This window comes from Asterias amurensis, chromosome 1 (genome assembly GCF_032118995.1).
Source record: "Asterias amurensis chromosome 1, ASM3211899v1".
Classification (NCBI taxonomy): Eukaryota; Metazoa; Echinodermata; class Asteroidea; order Forcipulatida; family Asteriidae; genus Asterias; species Asterias amurensis.
The window spans coordinates 36,764,689-36,783,004 of NC_092648.1; the positions used below are offsets into that span (position 1 = coordinate 36,764,689).

The following is an 18,316-nucleotide window of genomic DNA, read 5'->3' on the forward strand; positions in this document are numbered from 1 at the left end:
GTATCTCCCAAAATAATTATGGGCCATGTCAAGAGCTTCAAAATAATGTAAATATTATCTCGGTAGGTGATTTACTTTTGGAGATATGATTGTCCAAACATAGCAGGTCATGCTAATTAGTCAAAAGTTCGTTAAGCCGTATCTCCCAAAATAATGATCCGAATTACATAAAATTTGGGATTTGGGCATTTCTCAGGGAGTCCAATCAGCACACCGAATTTCATTTAAATCCGTGAGGGTCAGGTCCAAAAGCGTGTTGAATTGACACGGAATGACCCCTCTACTTCCTGGTCAACCGGAGAAGTGGGACCATATCTCAAGTACTATACAACAGATTTTAATTTTTTTTCAGTTTAAGACTCCTATGTATTAAAAATAAACTATGAAAAACCATGACCCCAAGTTGACCTCTACTTCCGGGTCAACCGGAAGTGGGACCATCTCAACAACTACACAACCGATTATCAAACTTTTTTCAGTTAAGACTCCTTGGGCATTCAAGATTAGTTTGAAACAACTTTGACCCCATGTTGACCTTTACTTCCGGGTCATTGCAGATTATGCTTTGGTAGCTGTGAGCCCATGTTGACCTTTACTTACGGGTCAACCGGGAAGTGTGACCTTATATCAAGAGCTACAAAACTTTTTTGAAACTTTTTTTCTCAGTTATAGATTTCTTGGGCAATGAAGCACATAATCCAAGCAAAACAACACGGAACAGCTTCGTGTTTGTTCACAAACACTTAATGTCTAGTTATTATTATTATTTGTATCCGTCAAAACCCCATAGGTTTAACCAGGGCATTTTGTTAAAGCCAAAAATCATACTTGACTTAGGATAAAAGAGTCAGAACCTATATCATATTAAAGCTTAGGTCTTGAAGTTGCAGTTAAATGTAGTTTGCATAAATTAAATAATTAATTAACTAAGTTATAACGACATGAATATTTAATTAGCCAATCTTTAGACTGCTATATCTCACAAACTATACGTCCGATCGCAATTTTTTTTTCAATTTTGTACTTTGTGGGTACTGTATAACTATTCCATGGCCTTAAAATCCGGACGACGTCACCATGATGTCATGTATTGCACGTTTTGTGTCTGTGCACAAACACAATGGCTCTTCAAATGTCAACATTTAAATGGTCAAAAACTGAATAACTTCAAAATTATTTATCTGTTTGTTTCCTGAATTTGATATTTTGTGTCCAAAAATACACTGATTCTAAAAATAATGGTTTCCGTTCATTAAAACCAATCAAGGGACGTCTATCATTAACGAATAAATTAAAATCTTGCCGTCATCGGTACAACGTAGTACTTCTGGATGTAGTCACTAAACTGCATGCAGTCGCTTTCATGTGGCTGTACACTGTCTCTATAAGTGGTTGCAATACAGTGTGGACCTGTTTGCATTGAGGACTTACTTGAGGGGAGTCTACCACGCTGTCCTGACGTTGGCATCGATGTATTTTTTTTCCTAACCGTGTTCTGGACATACTCCATTGGATTTGTACACAACCAATAGGCATACATTGGAATCCTACGATGGTTCAGGGTTTTCGTTAAAATGATGTACGTTCTAATAGGTTTTTTTTAAAAGGCATTGGATTGGGGAAAGTTACACACCATCGTGTACCTTATGAAATTTGTTAGTGTGAAAAACACAATTTTAAAACTGTGACGTCATCACGTGATAATTTATGGTAATTAGAAGCTTTAATGAGTTTTTCTTTGCAGCACTATATCTCAAGAAGTGAACGGCCGAATTCAAAGTTGTTTTCAGTAATAGACTCCTTAGGCATGATAGATTTGCATTGGGTAACCGTGACCCCGATTTGACCTCTACTTCCGGGTCAACCGGAAGTGAGACCATATTTCAAGAGTTACACAACCGATTTAATTTTTTTCTTCAGTTATAGACTTCTAGGCATTAAATTTTGTTGGGGAAAATCCGTGACCCCATTTTGACCTCTTCTTCCGGGTCAACCGGAAGTAGGACCATTTGTCAAGAACTACACAACCGATTTTCAAACTTTTTTCAGTAATAGACTACTTAGACATTAAACATTAACTTAGAAAACTGTGACCTTATGTTGACCTTTATTTCCGGGTCAACCGGAAGTGAGATCATTTCTCAATAACTACACAACCGATTTTCAAACTTTTTCAGTTATAGACACCTTAGGCATTAAATATTAACTTTGAAAACCATGACCCCCACGTTGACCTTTCCTTCCGGGTCAACTGGAAGTGGGACCTTATTTCAAGAACTACATAACCGATTTTCAATTTTGTTTTGGTTATTAACTCCTTTGACATTGGACATTCGCATTGGCTAGCCGTGACGCCATGTTGACCTTTACTTCCGGGTCAACCAGAAGTTGGACCATATCTTAAGAACTACACAACCGATTTTCAATCTTTTTCAGTTTTAGACTCCTTAGGCATCAAAAATAAAATTAGAACAACCGTGTCCCCAATTTGACCTATATTCCTGGTCAACCGGAAGTGAGACCATATCTTAAGAACTACACAACCGATTTTCAAACTTGTTACTCTTATAGACTCCTCAGGCATTTAAAATAAACTTTGTGACCCCCATATCTCAAGAACTACACAACACGGAACAGCTTTGTGTTTGTTCACAAACACCTAATGTCTAGTTTGTTATTATTATTATTATTATTATTATTTGTATCCGTCAAAACCCCATAGGTTTAACCAGGGCATTTTGTTAAAGCCAAAAGTCATACTTGGCTTAGTATAAAAGAGTCAGAACCTATATCATATTAAAGCTTAGGTCTTGAAATTGCAGTTAAATGTAGTTTGCATAAATTAAATAATTAATTAACTAAGTTATAACGACATGAATATTTAATTAGCCAATCTTTAGACTGCCATATCTCAAACTATACGTCCGATCGCAATTTTTTTTTTCAATTTTGTACTTTTTAGGTACTGTATAACTATTCCATGGCCTTAAAATCCGGACGACGTCACCATGACGTCATGTATTGCACGTTTTGTGTCTGTGCACAAACCCAATGGCTCTTCAAATGTCAACATTTAAATGGTCAAAAACTTAATAACTTCAAAATTATTTATCTGTTTGTTTCCTGAATTTGATATTTTGTGTCCAAAAATACACTGATTCTAAAAATAATGGTTTCCGTTCATTAAAACCAATCAAGGGACGTCTATCATTAACGAATAAATTAAAATCTTGCCGTCATGGGTACAACGTAGTACTTCTGGATGTAGTCACTAAACTGGGTGCAGTCGCTTTGATGTGGCTGTACACTGTCTCCATGGGTGGTTGAAATACAGTGTGGACCTGTTCGCATTGAGGACTTACTTGAGGGGAGTCTACCACGCTGTCCTGATGTTGGCATCATTGTATTTTTTTTCCTAACCGCGATCGGGACATACTCCATTGGATTTGTACACAACAAATAGGCATACATTGGAATCCTACGATGGTTCAGGGTTTTCGTTAAAACGAATGTACGTTCTAATAGGTTTTTTTGTAAAAGGCATTGGATTGGGGTAAGTTACACACCATCGTGTACCTTATGAAATTTGTTAGTACGAAAAACACAATTTTAAAACTGTGACGTCATCACGTGATAATTTATGATAATTAGTAGCTTTAATGAGTTTTTCTTTGCAGCACTATATCTCAAGAAGTGAACGGCCGAATTCAAATTTTTTTTCAGTAATAAACTCCTTAGTCATGATAGATTTGCATTGGGTAACCGTGACCCCGATTTGACCTCTTATTCCGGGTCAACCGGAAGTGGGACTATATCTCAAGAGTTACACAACCGATTTAATTATTTTCTTCAGTTATAGACTCCTTAGGCATTAAATTTTGTTGAGGAAAATTCGTGACCCCCTTTTGACCTCTTCTTCCGAGTCAACCGGAAGTGGGACCATATCTCAAGAACTACATAACCGATTTTCAAACTTCTTTCAGTTTTTAAATACTTAGACATTAAATATTAACTTTGAAAACTGTGACCTTGTGTTGACCTTTATTTCCGGGTCAACCGGAAGTGGGATCATTTCTCAAGAACTATACAACCGATTTTCAAACTTTTTCAGTTATAGACTCCTTAGGCATTAAATATTAACTTTGAAAACCATGACCCCCCATGTTGACCTTTTCTTCCGGGTCAACCGGAAGTGGGACCAAACTACACAAACGATTTTCAATTTTGTTTTGGTTATTAACTCCTTTGACATTGGAAATTCGCATTGGCTGGCCGTGACCCCATGTTGACCTTTACTTCCGGGTCAACCGGAAGTGGGACCATATCTTAAACTCTACACAACCGTTTTATACTCCTTAGGCATCAAAAATAAAATTAGAACAACCGTGCCCCAAATTTAACCTCTACACAACCGATTTTCAAACTTTTTTCAGTTACAGACTCCTTGGTCATTTTAGCACTTAATCCAAGCAAAATAACACGGAACAGCTTTGTGTTTGTTCACAAACACCTAATGTCTAGTTTTATTATTATTATTCTTTGTTTCCGCCTAAAACCCCATTGCATTTGTACACGTTTTTTGTTTATTCCTAATCTCCTAAACCATAATACGAAAGAGTGAGTTTATTATACCAAATTGTAGCTTAGAACATAAGCTTTACTCTAAATGTAAAAAACAATTAAAATTTTATTTAATTAACTACGTAATCTTCATTTGAATATAACTGGATGCAGTCGCTCCATGTTATTGTTAAATATTCTCTTTGGTAAATGCCATACAGTATGTACCTATCATGAGTTGCGACTTCTTGAGATGAGTCTACGCGTTTGAATATAACTGGATGCAGTCACTTACATGTTATTGTTAAACATTCTCTATGGTAAATGCCATACAGTATGTAGCTATCATGAGTTGTGACTTCTTGAGAGGAAGTCTACTCATTCTGTTTTCCTACCATCGTTCAGGACCCATAACAATCTAACCGGCTTCCGGGCCCATATACTTTGCACGCAACAAAGTACGAAGATTTAGGGATTTCGGTCAAACGAACGTGCGTAGTTGAATAGGGGTTTTTGACGACGACGACATACCATGGTGTCCACAGAATTACACTAAACTTAAACAGTTTGAAGATAATGACAGTTGAAAGCTTCTCTTTAAATATTACTTGCTGTGGTGTTGTAGTTTTTGAGAAATGAGTGAAAAAATGTCACATTTAGACTCTGAGGTGGCGTCGTCCAAGCATAGAGGAAGGGTCCGAGACAAACGTGCATAATTTAGATATGGGTTTTTGACGACGACGACGACGTCGTCGCAAAAACCCCTAAAGGCATCTAATACTACATTTCAACCCTACTTAATAGTAATAGGCATTAGCAGTTCGTATTTACTAACAATGTTCCCAAAATCATGAGACGAGAATTATTTCGCCGGATCATAATCCCTTCTGTTGATATATACACACATGTAAACCCTCATTAATGCATTGGTTCTCGTAGCCTAGTGATCATCAGTCGCGATTACAAGTCTGATGGTTGCAAGTTCGAAACTCTGTAAATTCTCAATACATTTTTTATCCCCCAAAACTAAAAAAATATTTCTTTTTGTGATATTTAAGTTAGATTCTTATCTTTATATCGATAGTGTTGCCTTTTCTTTTTCTCACCTGTTAGCCCAACATAACCTGTGTGGATGCATGACACGATGATGTTTGAAAAACACAGTAAGCGGAAAATGGTAATCATAAGCGCAGAGTTTGGTGGTTAAGAGTTCTGTGAAATCAAGTAGTATTCGATCAAACATCAAACCACCGACCCCAAACATTTTTAAAAATCGTAATTAATTAACCACGTGACCCATATTTGCATATTTAATTGGGAAATCTTTGTAGCACCATATCTCAGGAAGTACACGGCCTACTGTTTGTAGTTATTGACTCCTTGGGGATTGGAGATTAGATTAAGTTTGAAAAACCGTGACCTTAAGTTGACCTCTAATTCGGGGTCAACCGGAAGTGGGACCATATCTCAAGAAGTACACGGCCGATTTTTAGACTGGATGGTAGTTATAGACTCCTTGGGATTGGAGATAAATTGCAAAAACCCGTGACCTCAACTTGACCTCTACTTCTGGGTCAATCCAAAATGGGACAATATCGATTTTCAAACTTTTTCAGTAATAGACTCCTTGGCATTGGAGATTAGCCTTAGGTTACTGTTACCCCATGTCGACCTCTACTTCCGGGTCAACCGGAAGTGGCACCATAACTCAAGACACTATTCAAGATGTTCAAACTTGTTTTCAGTTACAGACTCCTTGGTCATTTTAGCACATAATCCAATTAAAAGAACACGGAACAGCTTTGTGTTTGTTCACAAACACCTAATGTCTAGTTATTATTATTATTCTTTGTTTCCGCCTAAAACCCCATAGCATTTGTACACGTTTTTTGTTTATTCCTTAGCTTCTAAACCATAAGGTCAAAAGAGTTAAATCATATATCAAATTGAAGCTTAGAGCATAAGCTTTACTCTGACAAAAAAGTTTTAAAATTCTTAGTTAATTAACCACGTGACGCTCATTTGCATATTTAATTGGGAAATCTTTGTAGCACCATATCTCAAGAAGTTCACGGCGGATTCTTATCCTGTTTGTAGGTATAGACTCCTTGGGGATTGAAGATTAATTTTGAAAACCCGTGACCTTAAGTTGACCTCTACTTCCGGGTTAACCGGAAGTGGGACCATATCTCAAGTACTATACAACCGATTTTCAAACTTTTTTCAGTTTTAGACCCCTTGGGCGTTAAAAATCACTTTTGAAAAACCGTGACGTCAAGTTGACCTCTACTTCTGGGTTAACTGGAAGTGGGACCATATCTCCAGAAGTACACGGCCGATTTTTAAAACTGTTTTTAATTAAAGACTCCTTCGGGATTGGAGATTAATTTGGAAAAACCGTGACCTCAAGTTGACCTCTACTTCCGGGTCAACCGGAAGTGGAACTATATCTCAAGTACTATACAACCGATTTTCAAACTTTTTTCAGTTTTAGACCCCTTAGGCGTTAAAGAGAAACTTTGAAAACTTGTGACCTCAAGTTGACCTCTACTTCCGGGTTAACCGGAAGTGGGACCATATCTCAAGAAGTACACAGCATGTATTTAGAATGTTTGTTGTTATAGACTCCTAGGAGTTTGGAGATAAGTTGCAAACAAACGTTACCTCAAATTGACCTCTTCTTCCGGGTCAACCGGAAGTGGGACCATATCTCAAGTACTGTACAACCAATTTTCTAACTTTTTTCAACTAAAGACCCCTTAGGCGTTGAAAATAAACTTTGTAATACCGTGACCTCAAGTTGACCTCTACTTCCGGGTCAAGAAGTACACGGCCGATTTTTAGACTGTTTGTAGTTAAAGACTCCTTGGGGATTGGAAATATATTTTGAAACACCGTGACCTCAAGTTGACCTCTACTTCCGGGTCAAGCCAAAGTGTGGCAATATCGATTTTCAAACTTTTTTCAGCTAGAGACTCCTTGGGCCCTAGGTTACCTCGACCCCATGTCGACCTCTACTTCCGGGTTAACCAGAAGTGGCACGATAACTCAAGACACTATTCAGCATTTTCGTCCTTTTTCAGTAATAGACTCCTTGGTCATTTTAGCACATAATCCAAGGAAAAGAACACGGAACAGCTTTGTGTTTGTTCACAAACACCTAATGTCTAGTTTTTCTTTTTTTTTGTTGTCATAGTCTCATGTAAAGGGCTCTGTTCTCCGTAGAGCGCTATATAAATGTTTCATATTATTATTAACATTGGACGCCGTCGAGGGCACCCTGGTGTCATGACAAAAACTGTACGCTGGCAATAAGTGTCCACTGAGCATGCGCAGTAGACCCCGGACACTATTTGGCATGTATTACGTGACAAACAGTGTCCGCCCAACAAAAAGTGTCCGGGCGCCGTGCTGCACAGTACTGATTTATATTAAAAGTAAATACAAGCCAAAAAAATAGACGAACAGAACACTCAAAAGTATGTCAAGATTAGTATCTTATCATGAAAACAGTGCAGGTTTAAAAAGTACGAATTGTGAAAGTGCTAAAATGTTCTTACGAATTATTTACAATAAAGAACAACGAAGAAAGCGTTCAAGTAAATACAAGACAAGTATAATAAAATACAACGAAGAAAGCGTTCAAGTAAAGACAAGACATGTATAATAAAATACAACGAAGAAAGCGTTCAAGTAAATACAAGACATGTATAATAAAATACAACGAAGAAAGCGTTCAAGTAAAGACAAGACCGTCAAAAGTATGTCTTGGAGCAGTTTTTGGAGCAGCTGTTTTAGCAGACATAGTTGAAGGGGAAGTCACTCCCTTGACGGAACACCAGATCCTAGAGCCAAGCCTTTTTGTTTTCTTGTTGATTGCCAGTTATCTTTCCTATTGTTGTAAAGGAGGTGTCTCCCTGGCGGAGCCGGTCCCTGGTGTTTACTGCCTACTTTGGGTCAAGCAGAGTCCTCGGAGGGAGCAGTGAAACATTCGTGCCAATCAGGCAGTAGAGGGCGCCAGCACGGCTCCGCAGAGGAGCTAGTTGCTGGTTGGCCCCCTGCTGGAAGATTGGGAAACCCGCTCGCGTGGAGATGTTTTCCTATGTCTAGATCTGTGAATTTATTAAGATTGGACGTCTGGAATAAAATGGTCAGGAATTCAAGCAGAAATACTGGTTTTTAGTGTGTTTCATTGCTCGTGACCTTCCGGGCTAGTTTTACTTCCAGTTGTCTAAAAGTAACTTACTTAACCAAATTTAAAATTTTTTTTAACAAAATTATTAACGAATAATTGACGAAAAAGATCATGTATTTAAATTATCGCTACAAAATGTAAATAATGGTGAAAAATCTAACGTAAGATTCGCATTCAAAGAGTCGGTGTAACGGAAGCTTGTTATATGGCCCCACGGCGTGGAGCAATCAGAACGTAAGCCTCGGGGCATTTACCGTACCGCACATGCCGTGTCTCGTGGGGGGCTAGAGGTGTTATCCCAGGCGCTATGAACTCCAAGCGTGCGGGTCTCGCCGTTAGCTTGGGAGGGGTTGGGAGCCAGACATCAAAGTACATGTTTGTCATTGTGCGTTTGTCAGTTGGTACACCTCGTGTCGATTCCGTTATTTCTTATGATCGCATAATGCTCTGTTTTGTTTCATGGCTCCTAGTTTCTTTTTGTTGGGAGTTTTCAGGTAATTAAAAAAGATTGATTATGTCAAAACGTTAGAATACGGCATTTTGTCATATTGACAGTGTTGTTGTGTGAGTAGCTTAAAAAATGTTTTACAAAGAAGAAAAAAGGATTAAAAAAAACGGAGCCCCGATCGTAAAAAAGGACAGGTGAATAAGAATTTTGTAAAAGGTTGAAACAAAAAAAATGATAAAACAAAATTCCATCAAAGCATTATTTTGTCAAAACAATTTAATTTTTTAATTCTGTGAATGAAGTGTTATTTTTGAGATTGTTATTTGAGGTATTATTTGGTTCTGTTCCAAGCTACGCAGAAACTCAGCTACGCTTACGTTCCTTCAAGTTACTCTATAATATCAACAGGTACGTTTTCAAGCCCGAGTAAGCTACGCTTATGTTCCATACGCAGTTACGTTAACGTTCCAAGATACCCAGCTACGCTTACGTTCCAAGATTGAATTGTCTTATATAGCGCACGTATCTACCAAACAAGGTACTCAAGGCGCTTAGTATTACACATAGAAAGTTGGTTATTAAGTTATGAATTGTGCGACCCAATTATGTAGCACCTTATAAGGGTTTACAAGGTGCTATATGGCGCATACAGCAGCCACAGCCAGGAACACCGGGCAAACCCCTTCTCTTTTCGATAAGTGCACTGGGTTCTTTTTCAAGATATGCTTACGTTCCAAAAGATAAGGTTACGTTTTAAGCTACACAGCTACTCAGCTACGCTTACATTCCAAGTTTTGCTTACATTCCTTCAAGTTACGCTACAATAACAAAAGGTACGCTTTCAATCCTAAGTCAAGTTACGCTTACGTTCCATACGCAGCTACGTTTACGTTCCAAAATACCCAGCTCGGTTACATTCCAAGATATGCTTACATGCTTACGTTCCAAAAAATATGGTTACGTTCAAAAAGATATGGTTACGTTCCAAGCTACACAGCTTCTCAGCTACGCTTAATCCAAGATACAGTTAGTTCCGGTTACGCTACAATAACAAAAGGTACGCTTTCAATCTCGAGTCAAGCTAGGCTTACGTTTCATACGCAGCTACGTTTACGTTCCAAAATACCCAGCTACGCTTATGTACCAAGATATGCTTACGTTCCTAAAAATATGGTTACGTTCCAAAAGAAATGGTTACGTTTCAAGCTACGCAGCTACTCAGCTACGCTTATACCATCCAAGATATGTTTAGGTTCCAGTTACGCTATAATCAAAAGGTACGCTTTCAATCCCGAGTCAAGCTAGGCTAACGTTTCAAGATTTGCAGCTACGCTAACGTTTCCAAATACATTCTCACAAGGACGCTTTTGAATCCCTCAAAATGCACTTCCCCCCCCCCCCCGAGATACAAAAATCTGTCATTGTGAACAGGCCCATTGATCAGTTTAGCATAAAATACTGCTTACAAAATGTCTTTACTATTTAAAAATTTAGTCGGGCACCAGCTAAAAGTTTTCAAATTTAATTAACATTTGTCTGGTAATCAGTTTCAGCTTTGCAATACTGTAACGAAATGGTACCAGCGCGGTGGCGCTCCAGGCTTAGCGCGAGAGTAGGCGCCCTTAGCCCGCAAATAGGCGGTTTGGCGGGGCGCTGGCTGCCGCGGGGCATTATGGGGAGCATGCGCTGCTGCTGGTGCGTGGAGAGTGCGTAGCGGGCAGTTGCAGACTGGACAGCGAATGGTACAGACGTGTTTTCAATAGTGGTGTTTAACAATTGGCGGGGAGGATTAAGGAGGCGATTAGTGATTAGTGTGTTTATGTGTCGGGAGTAGTAGCAGGGCTAGCGTTCGGAGCTTTGGGAGTTCGTGCTGACAGTTGTGTAACCGAGGGGTAGGTTTTATTGGATTATTTTCTGTGTTATTTATGGCAAGTTGGACGTAGAGACGTGCGGTAATCCACTCCCGTAAGGAGGTCACATTCTGTTGTGCATTGTATTGTTTGCTCGGAGTCCGGGATTTTATCAGGCCCTAAAGGCAGCTTTGGTTTTACCGTAAGTGCGGTTCAGTTACTTTAAGGGATTTTCCATTTGCTTAAGGGATTTTCCAGTTGCCTAAAGGATTTCCAGTAACTTGAGGGATTTCGGTGATCTTAAGGAAAGGAGGATTACGTAGTGGGAATCAGGAATTACTGTGCTTTTATAGAGATAATAAATAAAACGGATCAATAGTCAATCAGTAATTTGTCTCTGCCCTCACTCCTTGGAAGTCAGTAGTTTCTTACAGTTTCTAGACCCCCTTCCCCATATTTTTATTACATGCGGCGATATACGGTTGTCTAACGACCTCACCCCAAGTGCCAGCAGGACTACCGCTCGTCCTGTGCTGGTGACCACCAGACGGGAATCGCTACAATACTATTTTGTGCTAGATAAGTTTTGTGCCACTATGAAGGCATTATGTAATTGGGTCCTGGCACGTCGGGAGCACGTAACGCCACGATCGCATTCCAAACTGCATCATGGCTGTGCGGTAGTAGGCCTAGTTTATTGGGGCCAGGAATGCTTTATTTACTTGTCACTGTCCCATCATATTCTGGGTTAGTTTCTTTGTGTTCTTCGTGACAATCTTTGGATGTGTACGTCGAAGCACAAAAGTCTACCTCCATCGTCGAAGGATTTGCCTGATCCGTTTTTTATGCTGGTTGTATGGATAGACTGGATCCTTATGCTGCGTCATAGTAAAACGTTGCTATAAACAAAGTACCAGTCTACTTACAACATTGTGCGACAATGTCACTAAGATTTGACAGTTGCAACGGCTGGAAACACGTATACGCTGGCCTTTTACCGCATTGGGGTTTTTTTAATAACTTTTCGCTAAATACGTGACATTTTGATGATTTTTTTGACAGCAACCATCTATGAAAACATTATTTATGATTCTACACCCCTAAATTGCGTAAACGGTCAGCCGGTGTGTCCCTTTAACTATTCGTGCCTCAAATAGTTGCGACTTAAACACTAGTCTAGAATTATTAATGCCTAATAAGAGTGTGCGCACAGCTCCCTCAGGGTTGAAAAAGCTATGTAAACTCATCTTGAAAGTCAATCTCTGTATTGATATGATACATGTTGACAATAAATTGTGATACGTTGGTGGAACTTTGCAGCAAAATGTAGAGTACAGTTCTATGTCTTTCTTGATTGACAGTAAATATGATATTGTAACGAAATGGTACCGCGCGGTGGCGCTCCAGGCATAGCGCGAGCAGAGAGAGCGCGAGGGTAGGCGCCCGCATAGCGGTCAGTTGCAGACTGGACAGCGAATTGTACAGACGTGTTTTGAATAGTGGTGTTTAATAATTGGCGGGGAGGTTTAAGGAGGCGACGTGATTAGTGTGTTTATGTGTCGGGAAAAGTAGCAGGGCTATCTAGCGTTCGGAGCATTGGGAGTTGCTGTGCTGACAGTTGTGTAACCGAGGGGTAGGTTTTATTGGATTCTTTTCTGTGATATTTGTGGCAAGTTGGACGTAGAGACGTGCTGTTATCCACTTCCGTAAGGAGGTCATATTCTATTGTGCATTGTATTGTTTGCTCGGGAGTCCGGGATTTGATCAGGCCCTACAGGCAGCTTTGGTTACCTTAAGAGGGGCTCAGTTACTTTAAGTTAGTTCCAGTTACCTTAAGGGATTTTCAATTACTTTAGGTATTTCCAGTTACTTGAGGGATTTCGGTGATCTTAAGTGTTGTCATTTGCCTTAAGGGACCATTTCTGGCCTTAAGGAAAGGAGGACTACGTAGTTGGAATCAGGAATTACTGTGCTTTTATAGAGATAATAAATAAAACGGATCAATAGTCAATCAGGAACTTGTCTCTGCCCTCACTCCATGGAAGTCAGTAGTTTCTTACAGTTTCTAGATACCCCCCCCCCCCACATTTTTATTACATGCGGCGATATACGGTTGCCTAACGACCTCACCCCAAGTGCCAGCAGGACTACCGCTCGTCCTGTGCTGGTGACCACCAGACGGGAATCGCTACATTGGTGTCAGAAGTGGGATTTGCTGTAATTTTTGTGGAAGACGGTGTTATTCTAGAGCTGTACAACGGACACAATAATGGACCGGATGGATTCAAGGGCAATGGAGGAGGAATTGGAGGTGCTTCGGATGGAGGTGCTTCGGATGGAGGAGCCGAAAATATAGTCGAGGATGCCGTCGAGGCCAGGCGAATAATGGAGGAGGAGTTGCGCAGGATGCGTATGTAGCGCGCAGAGATGGAAGAGAGACATAAGTCGGGCAGGGTCCTTGGAGCCCATACGCCGGACATGTTTTTCAGCACTCCAAGTCCTGTGGTTTCCGGTACAGAGGGCGGTTTGAATGTAAACATAGGTCACATCGTCTATAGAGATCAGTGTAAGGGTGCAGGAAAATTGATCGACGCATGCGCCAAACTGAAGTAGTCTCCGTCGTGTAGAGATTGGGAACGCTATTTTGGTGAAACAACGTCCGGTCTGTACGACAACGAAGAGATGTAGTTTGTACACGTTGTATGGTGAGGGAGCCTTGTGATAGACTTGATTCAAGCCCCGTTCTCGTGCGAGAGATCCTAAAAATCATCTCCAACTTCAAAATGTAGCTATTGTGGTCCCGAGAATGGCCAGGCACAGGGGCTAGGTTGGGGATGCCAACCTCGCAAAAGTTGTCTGATGTTTTTAGGCGATGGGACTGGAAATAAAAGGACCCTCACGGGACTGGGACTTGAATCAATTCTATATCACCATGCGGTCCACAACATACAGGACGGGAGCACTCGAGCGTGAGCATCGGGACTACTGTGCTATACTACTCTCCGTCGTGTGTGCCTACCGTCGCCATGAGAAAGCTCGTTAATGACTTCCATCAGTGGGAGACTTTTGGGACGCTTGGTGGCAGCAGGCTTACCATGTGTTCTCGGTAATGTGCGCACGCTCAGAACTACGTAAACAACGGAAGTTTACCTGGTAAGTCTGCTGCCACCTGGCGTTTCAAAGTCTCCCGTTGCAAACGTTTGGTTGTATCGTGGTATTGCTTTAGTTTATTCATGGAGGAAGGAAACCCTCCATGGTAAAAATTATTGTATTGTACCATCATGGTCCATGGAGAGAAACTCCGATTGTACACACCCCCGGACACACAGTCCAACTGCATGCAGCACACGACAATGCACGAAGACCTCACGAATGTATCCATCGCAATACAGACCATCAGCAGCATATTTTGACATAGTCGTTAATCCATTGCCATCTAGATAGCAGATCTATAGCTTCGGCTTTTTAAACTTTTTTATCTTTAGCATTCACAATTGCGAGCATTATTCCTATTTCCTAACGATTCTTCCTCCACAACTAACACAGAGCTGCCAATGCCGTGAAATCATAACAAGAATGACCCTGGGTCACAGAATACATTTTTGCTAATTTATTACTACGATCGCACGCTGATTGGTTCGATCGGTTCCGTCGGAAAGCTTAAGCAGAAAACAATGAAAAAGTTAACACAGCGCTGCAAGATATCCAGCTTGCCAGTATAGTCTAGATTTCAAGCTCGCCAGTAAATTAAATCATACCGTAGAGGGCGCGCTTTGGCGATTTACAACTGCGCGTAGTACACTATCCAATACCGAGCACTATAGTCTTGGGCCATGTGACTAGGTTAACCCTTACCGGAAAAGAATCGTGACGTGTGTGCTGTACGTCTAAAATGGTGTCGGTCTGTTCCGATAACTCGTTAATGCAGGTGTCGTCGTAGTTAGTAATATAACTGGTGTAGTCTAATGGGATTACTAACTGGTTCGACCCGTATGAAGGGTGCATCCGACTTTGTACCTCCATGTTTAAAGATTTCGTACACGCAGACCCCATCTTTATAAGTTCAAGGGTTCGGTGATTTATCTCTGAATGTCCATTCTTTCTTTGCACCTTTTGCAAATGTGTCTCCAATGTTGAACCTAAATAAATATGAAAAAACAGGAAAATAATGAAGCACTTTCAATCTCTTAGAATGGGAAAAGTCCTGGGCCGTATTCACGAAGCCCTCGTAAATTGTTCACTTACGTGGCTCTTAGTAGTGTTCTTAGGTTTTGGAGGTACGTCGGCCGGTCTACCACGTCAGAGCCAACAGCTCTCCCTGCTGGGTAGCTACACCCACAATCTACATTGGGGCCAGATGAATCGTCAGCGGTTTCACGAAGTAGCACTCACTGCTATACCAGCAAAAAACAACAATCAAAGAAAACGGCCTCTGAAGTTGAACACTTTTTAGAAACCCGCCTCCCTTCAAAACTTCAAAGTATTTCCATTTAAATTTTTCAATGTAGATACTTGATGACTTGAACTTATCAATTAATCTTATTTTGACTCATTTGCATAATTAATTATGAAACTAGACACAAGAGAAGATGCGTGCTACTTCGTGAAACCCAAAAAGTGCAAAATTTTTCTTTTTGCGTTTTCACGAAGTAGCACTCGCCTATGGAATTGTAGGTCTTTGTGCATTATCAACAGAAATGCAGTGTCTTACCAACTGCTCTAGAATTGCAAGGGTCGTGGGTTCGAATCCCACCCGAGTAACATGCCTGTGATATTTTTTCACAGGACTCGGGAAAGTACTGAGTATACAGTGCTAACACACATCGGTGTATGGGTAAAAACCAAAATTAATATTCTTTATCCCCGATGCAAATTTAACATCTATTATATTGGTGCAAAACGTTTCTTGTTACGGGCGATGCGGGCGCTGTCGGTGAGTTGGCCGCGGAAAACGAGAACGTCGTGCACCAAGACTACAACGCGCACTAAAGGATCCGGAAACTGGGCGTCTCAGTCATAACAATGCAACACACGGACGTCGTACATACATAGCTCAAGCACGTCGGAAACGGATTAGTTTTACAGAGTTTTTTACTTTATTACGTCTTTTATAACCAAAAAGGCATTTATGAATGGGACTGAAAGGGTAGTGACTCGTTCTTTCACGGCCGTTTAAAACCTTGCAGGGTCGTTGCTCGGGCCTTTATCAAACACCAACTATCCCTCCGGTTCTAAACGGCCGCGGAAGAACGAGTCGCTACCCTATTATTCCTTAAGTAAAAGTGAGTAATTCAGTTTCACTAGTTTAGCAGTCACTATTCAAATTAGACCATTCAATTCCACAAGGCCGCAACATTCATTAAATTTCGTAAAAGCCAGCAGCAAGACCTGGTCAGCCATTCAATTTCATTTGATTGTTTTTAAATTAAATAACGACCCCTTTAAAATAATAAATAATAATAAAACCAGCTCTTATATAGCGCAAATCCAAAAAAATGATCATTGCGCTTTACACACAAACAAAAAGCAAATAATTACAATACACTGAATAAATAAGTTTTGAGGTTGCATTTGAAAGCAGAAACCGTTGGAGAGGACCTTAGGGTACGTGGTTATGTGTTCCAGAGAGTTGGCCCAAAAAAACTGAACGATCCATCGCCTATCCGCCTGCTACTCTTTGGAATGGAAAGACGAGTAACGTCCCGGCTCGATCGCAGGCCTTCCCTAGATGGTACATGGGTGGCAATGCAGTCTTTCAGGTAGACAGGCGACAGATCGTTGAGAGCTTTGTAGATGTAGATTAGTGTTTTGAACTTGATCCTTTTGTCAATTGGCAACCAGTGTAGAGAGTTTAACAGAGGAGATGTGGAATGACGACGTAACCTGGAATACAATGCGGGCTGCCCGATTTTGTAAGCTTTTGTTTTCTTTGAAACATTGGTTAACTTTTAATTTGAGATGGTCCTGACATTAGCCGAAAAACAAAGGGCAACAAAAATGTATCGAGGCTAAAAAAATGCATAGTTTTGCATTTTCAAAGTTATCGATGCAGGCTTTAACTGTATTTTATAAAAATGAAGGGTAACAACGCAAAACGAACAGCTATTTAAACTAGACATTAGGTGTTTGTGAACAAACACAAAGCTGTTCCGTGTTCTTTTGCTTAGATTATGTGCTAAAATGACCAAGGAGCCTATAACTGAAAAAAAGTTTGAAATGTTGAATAGTGTCTTGAGTTATGATGCCACTTCCGGTTGACCCGAAAGTAGAGGTCGACATGGGGTCACGGTAACCTAAGGCTAATCTCCAATGCCCAAGGGGTCTAAACTGAAAAAAAGTTTGAAAATCGGTTCAATGGCACTTGAGATATGGTCCCACTTCCAGTTGACACGGAAGAAGAATTCAAAATGAGGTCACGGTTTTTCCCAACAGATTTTAAGACCTAAGGAGTCTATAACTGAAGAATTTTTTTTAAATCGGTTGTGTAACTCTTGAGATATGGTCCCACTTCCGGTTAACCCGGAAGTAGAGGTCAACTTGAGGTCACAGTTTTTCAAAATTAATGTCCATGCCCCAAGGAGTCTTCACTACAGACAGTGTAAAAATTGGTCCTGCACTTCTTGAGATATGGTGCTGCAAGGATTTTCACTGTCAATAGAGGGCGGTATATAAGATGAGTGGTCCCTAGTTGAATAATGTAAAAACTTGCATTTGACTCAGTATTGTTTGATTTGGTTGGTTTCTTGAGTTCATGCCAGTATCTTTAGAGTCCATTGCCATGTGACAAACTACTTAATGATAAAATCCTTGTATTTGGTTGGTGGTTTGATGTTTGATCTAGTTCGAGTGGATTTTACTGAACTCGTAACCACCAAACTCTGCACCTACGATCACCATTTTCTGCTAAATGTGCATGCGCGGAATAAAATGTGCGAGCTTGGAAGCACACAAACAAGAGAAATCCCTGCTAAGCAGTGTATTTCGCTTGACGTAAGCGCAGAATTCACTGCTTCTTCTAAGCACTGAATCTTTGCTTCCAGAGCAGAGCACTACATTGGGCCCATTCGCACAAGATTTTTCATAAGGTTTATCGCGATTCAGAACCGCAATGCATTTTGGGAAGGAATATGGGGCGGTATCTACCAGTTTCTAAGACTCGCGCTCGCAACGCCTATACCTTTGTGTGGGTTCAACAGCGCCCTCTCTTGAAATTTTGCGATTTGCGATAAAACCTTAATAAGCAAGTTCCCATCATGATAGGCC

General features: G+C 40.4%; 1 protein-coding gene across 3 annotated transcripts in view; it reads right to left on the bottom strand.

Moving 5' to 3' along the window:
- The window catches only part of LOC139938683 (netrin receptor UNC5D-like), a 64,349-nt gene that overhangs the window by 29,113 nt on the left and 16,920 nt on the right, over positions 1 to 18,316 (bottom strand). Inside the window, exons 2-3 of one of the 3 annotated variants that reach the window (XM_071934306.1) lie at positions 15,299 to 15,447; positions 14,909 to 15,192 (exon numbers count right to left, since the gene is read on the bottom strand). The exons of 1 other annotated variant lie outside the window; for it this stretch is intronic. In XM_071934306.1, coding sequence (XP_071790407.1) covers positions 14,909 to 15,106 — 198 coding nt within the window. In that variant the 5' untranslated portion in view covers positions 15,107 to 15,192; positions 15,299 to 15,447. The remainder of the gene's footprint in view (positions 1 to 14,908; positions 15,193 to 15,298; positions 15,448 to 18,316) is intronic. One more of the 3 variants, XM_071934299.1, reaches the window with a different exon arrangement.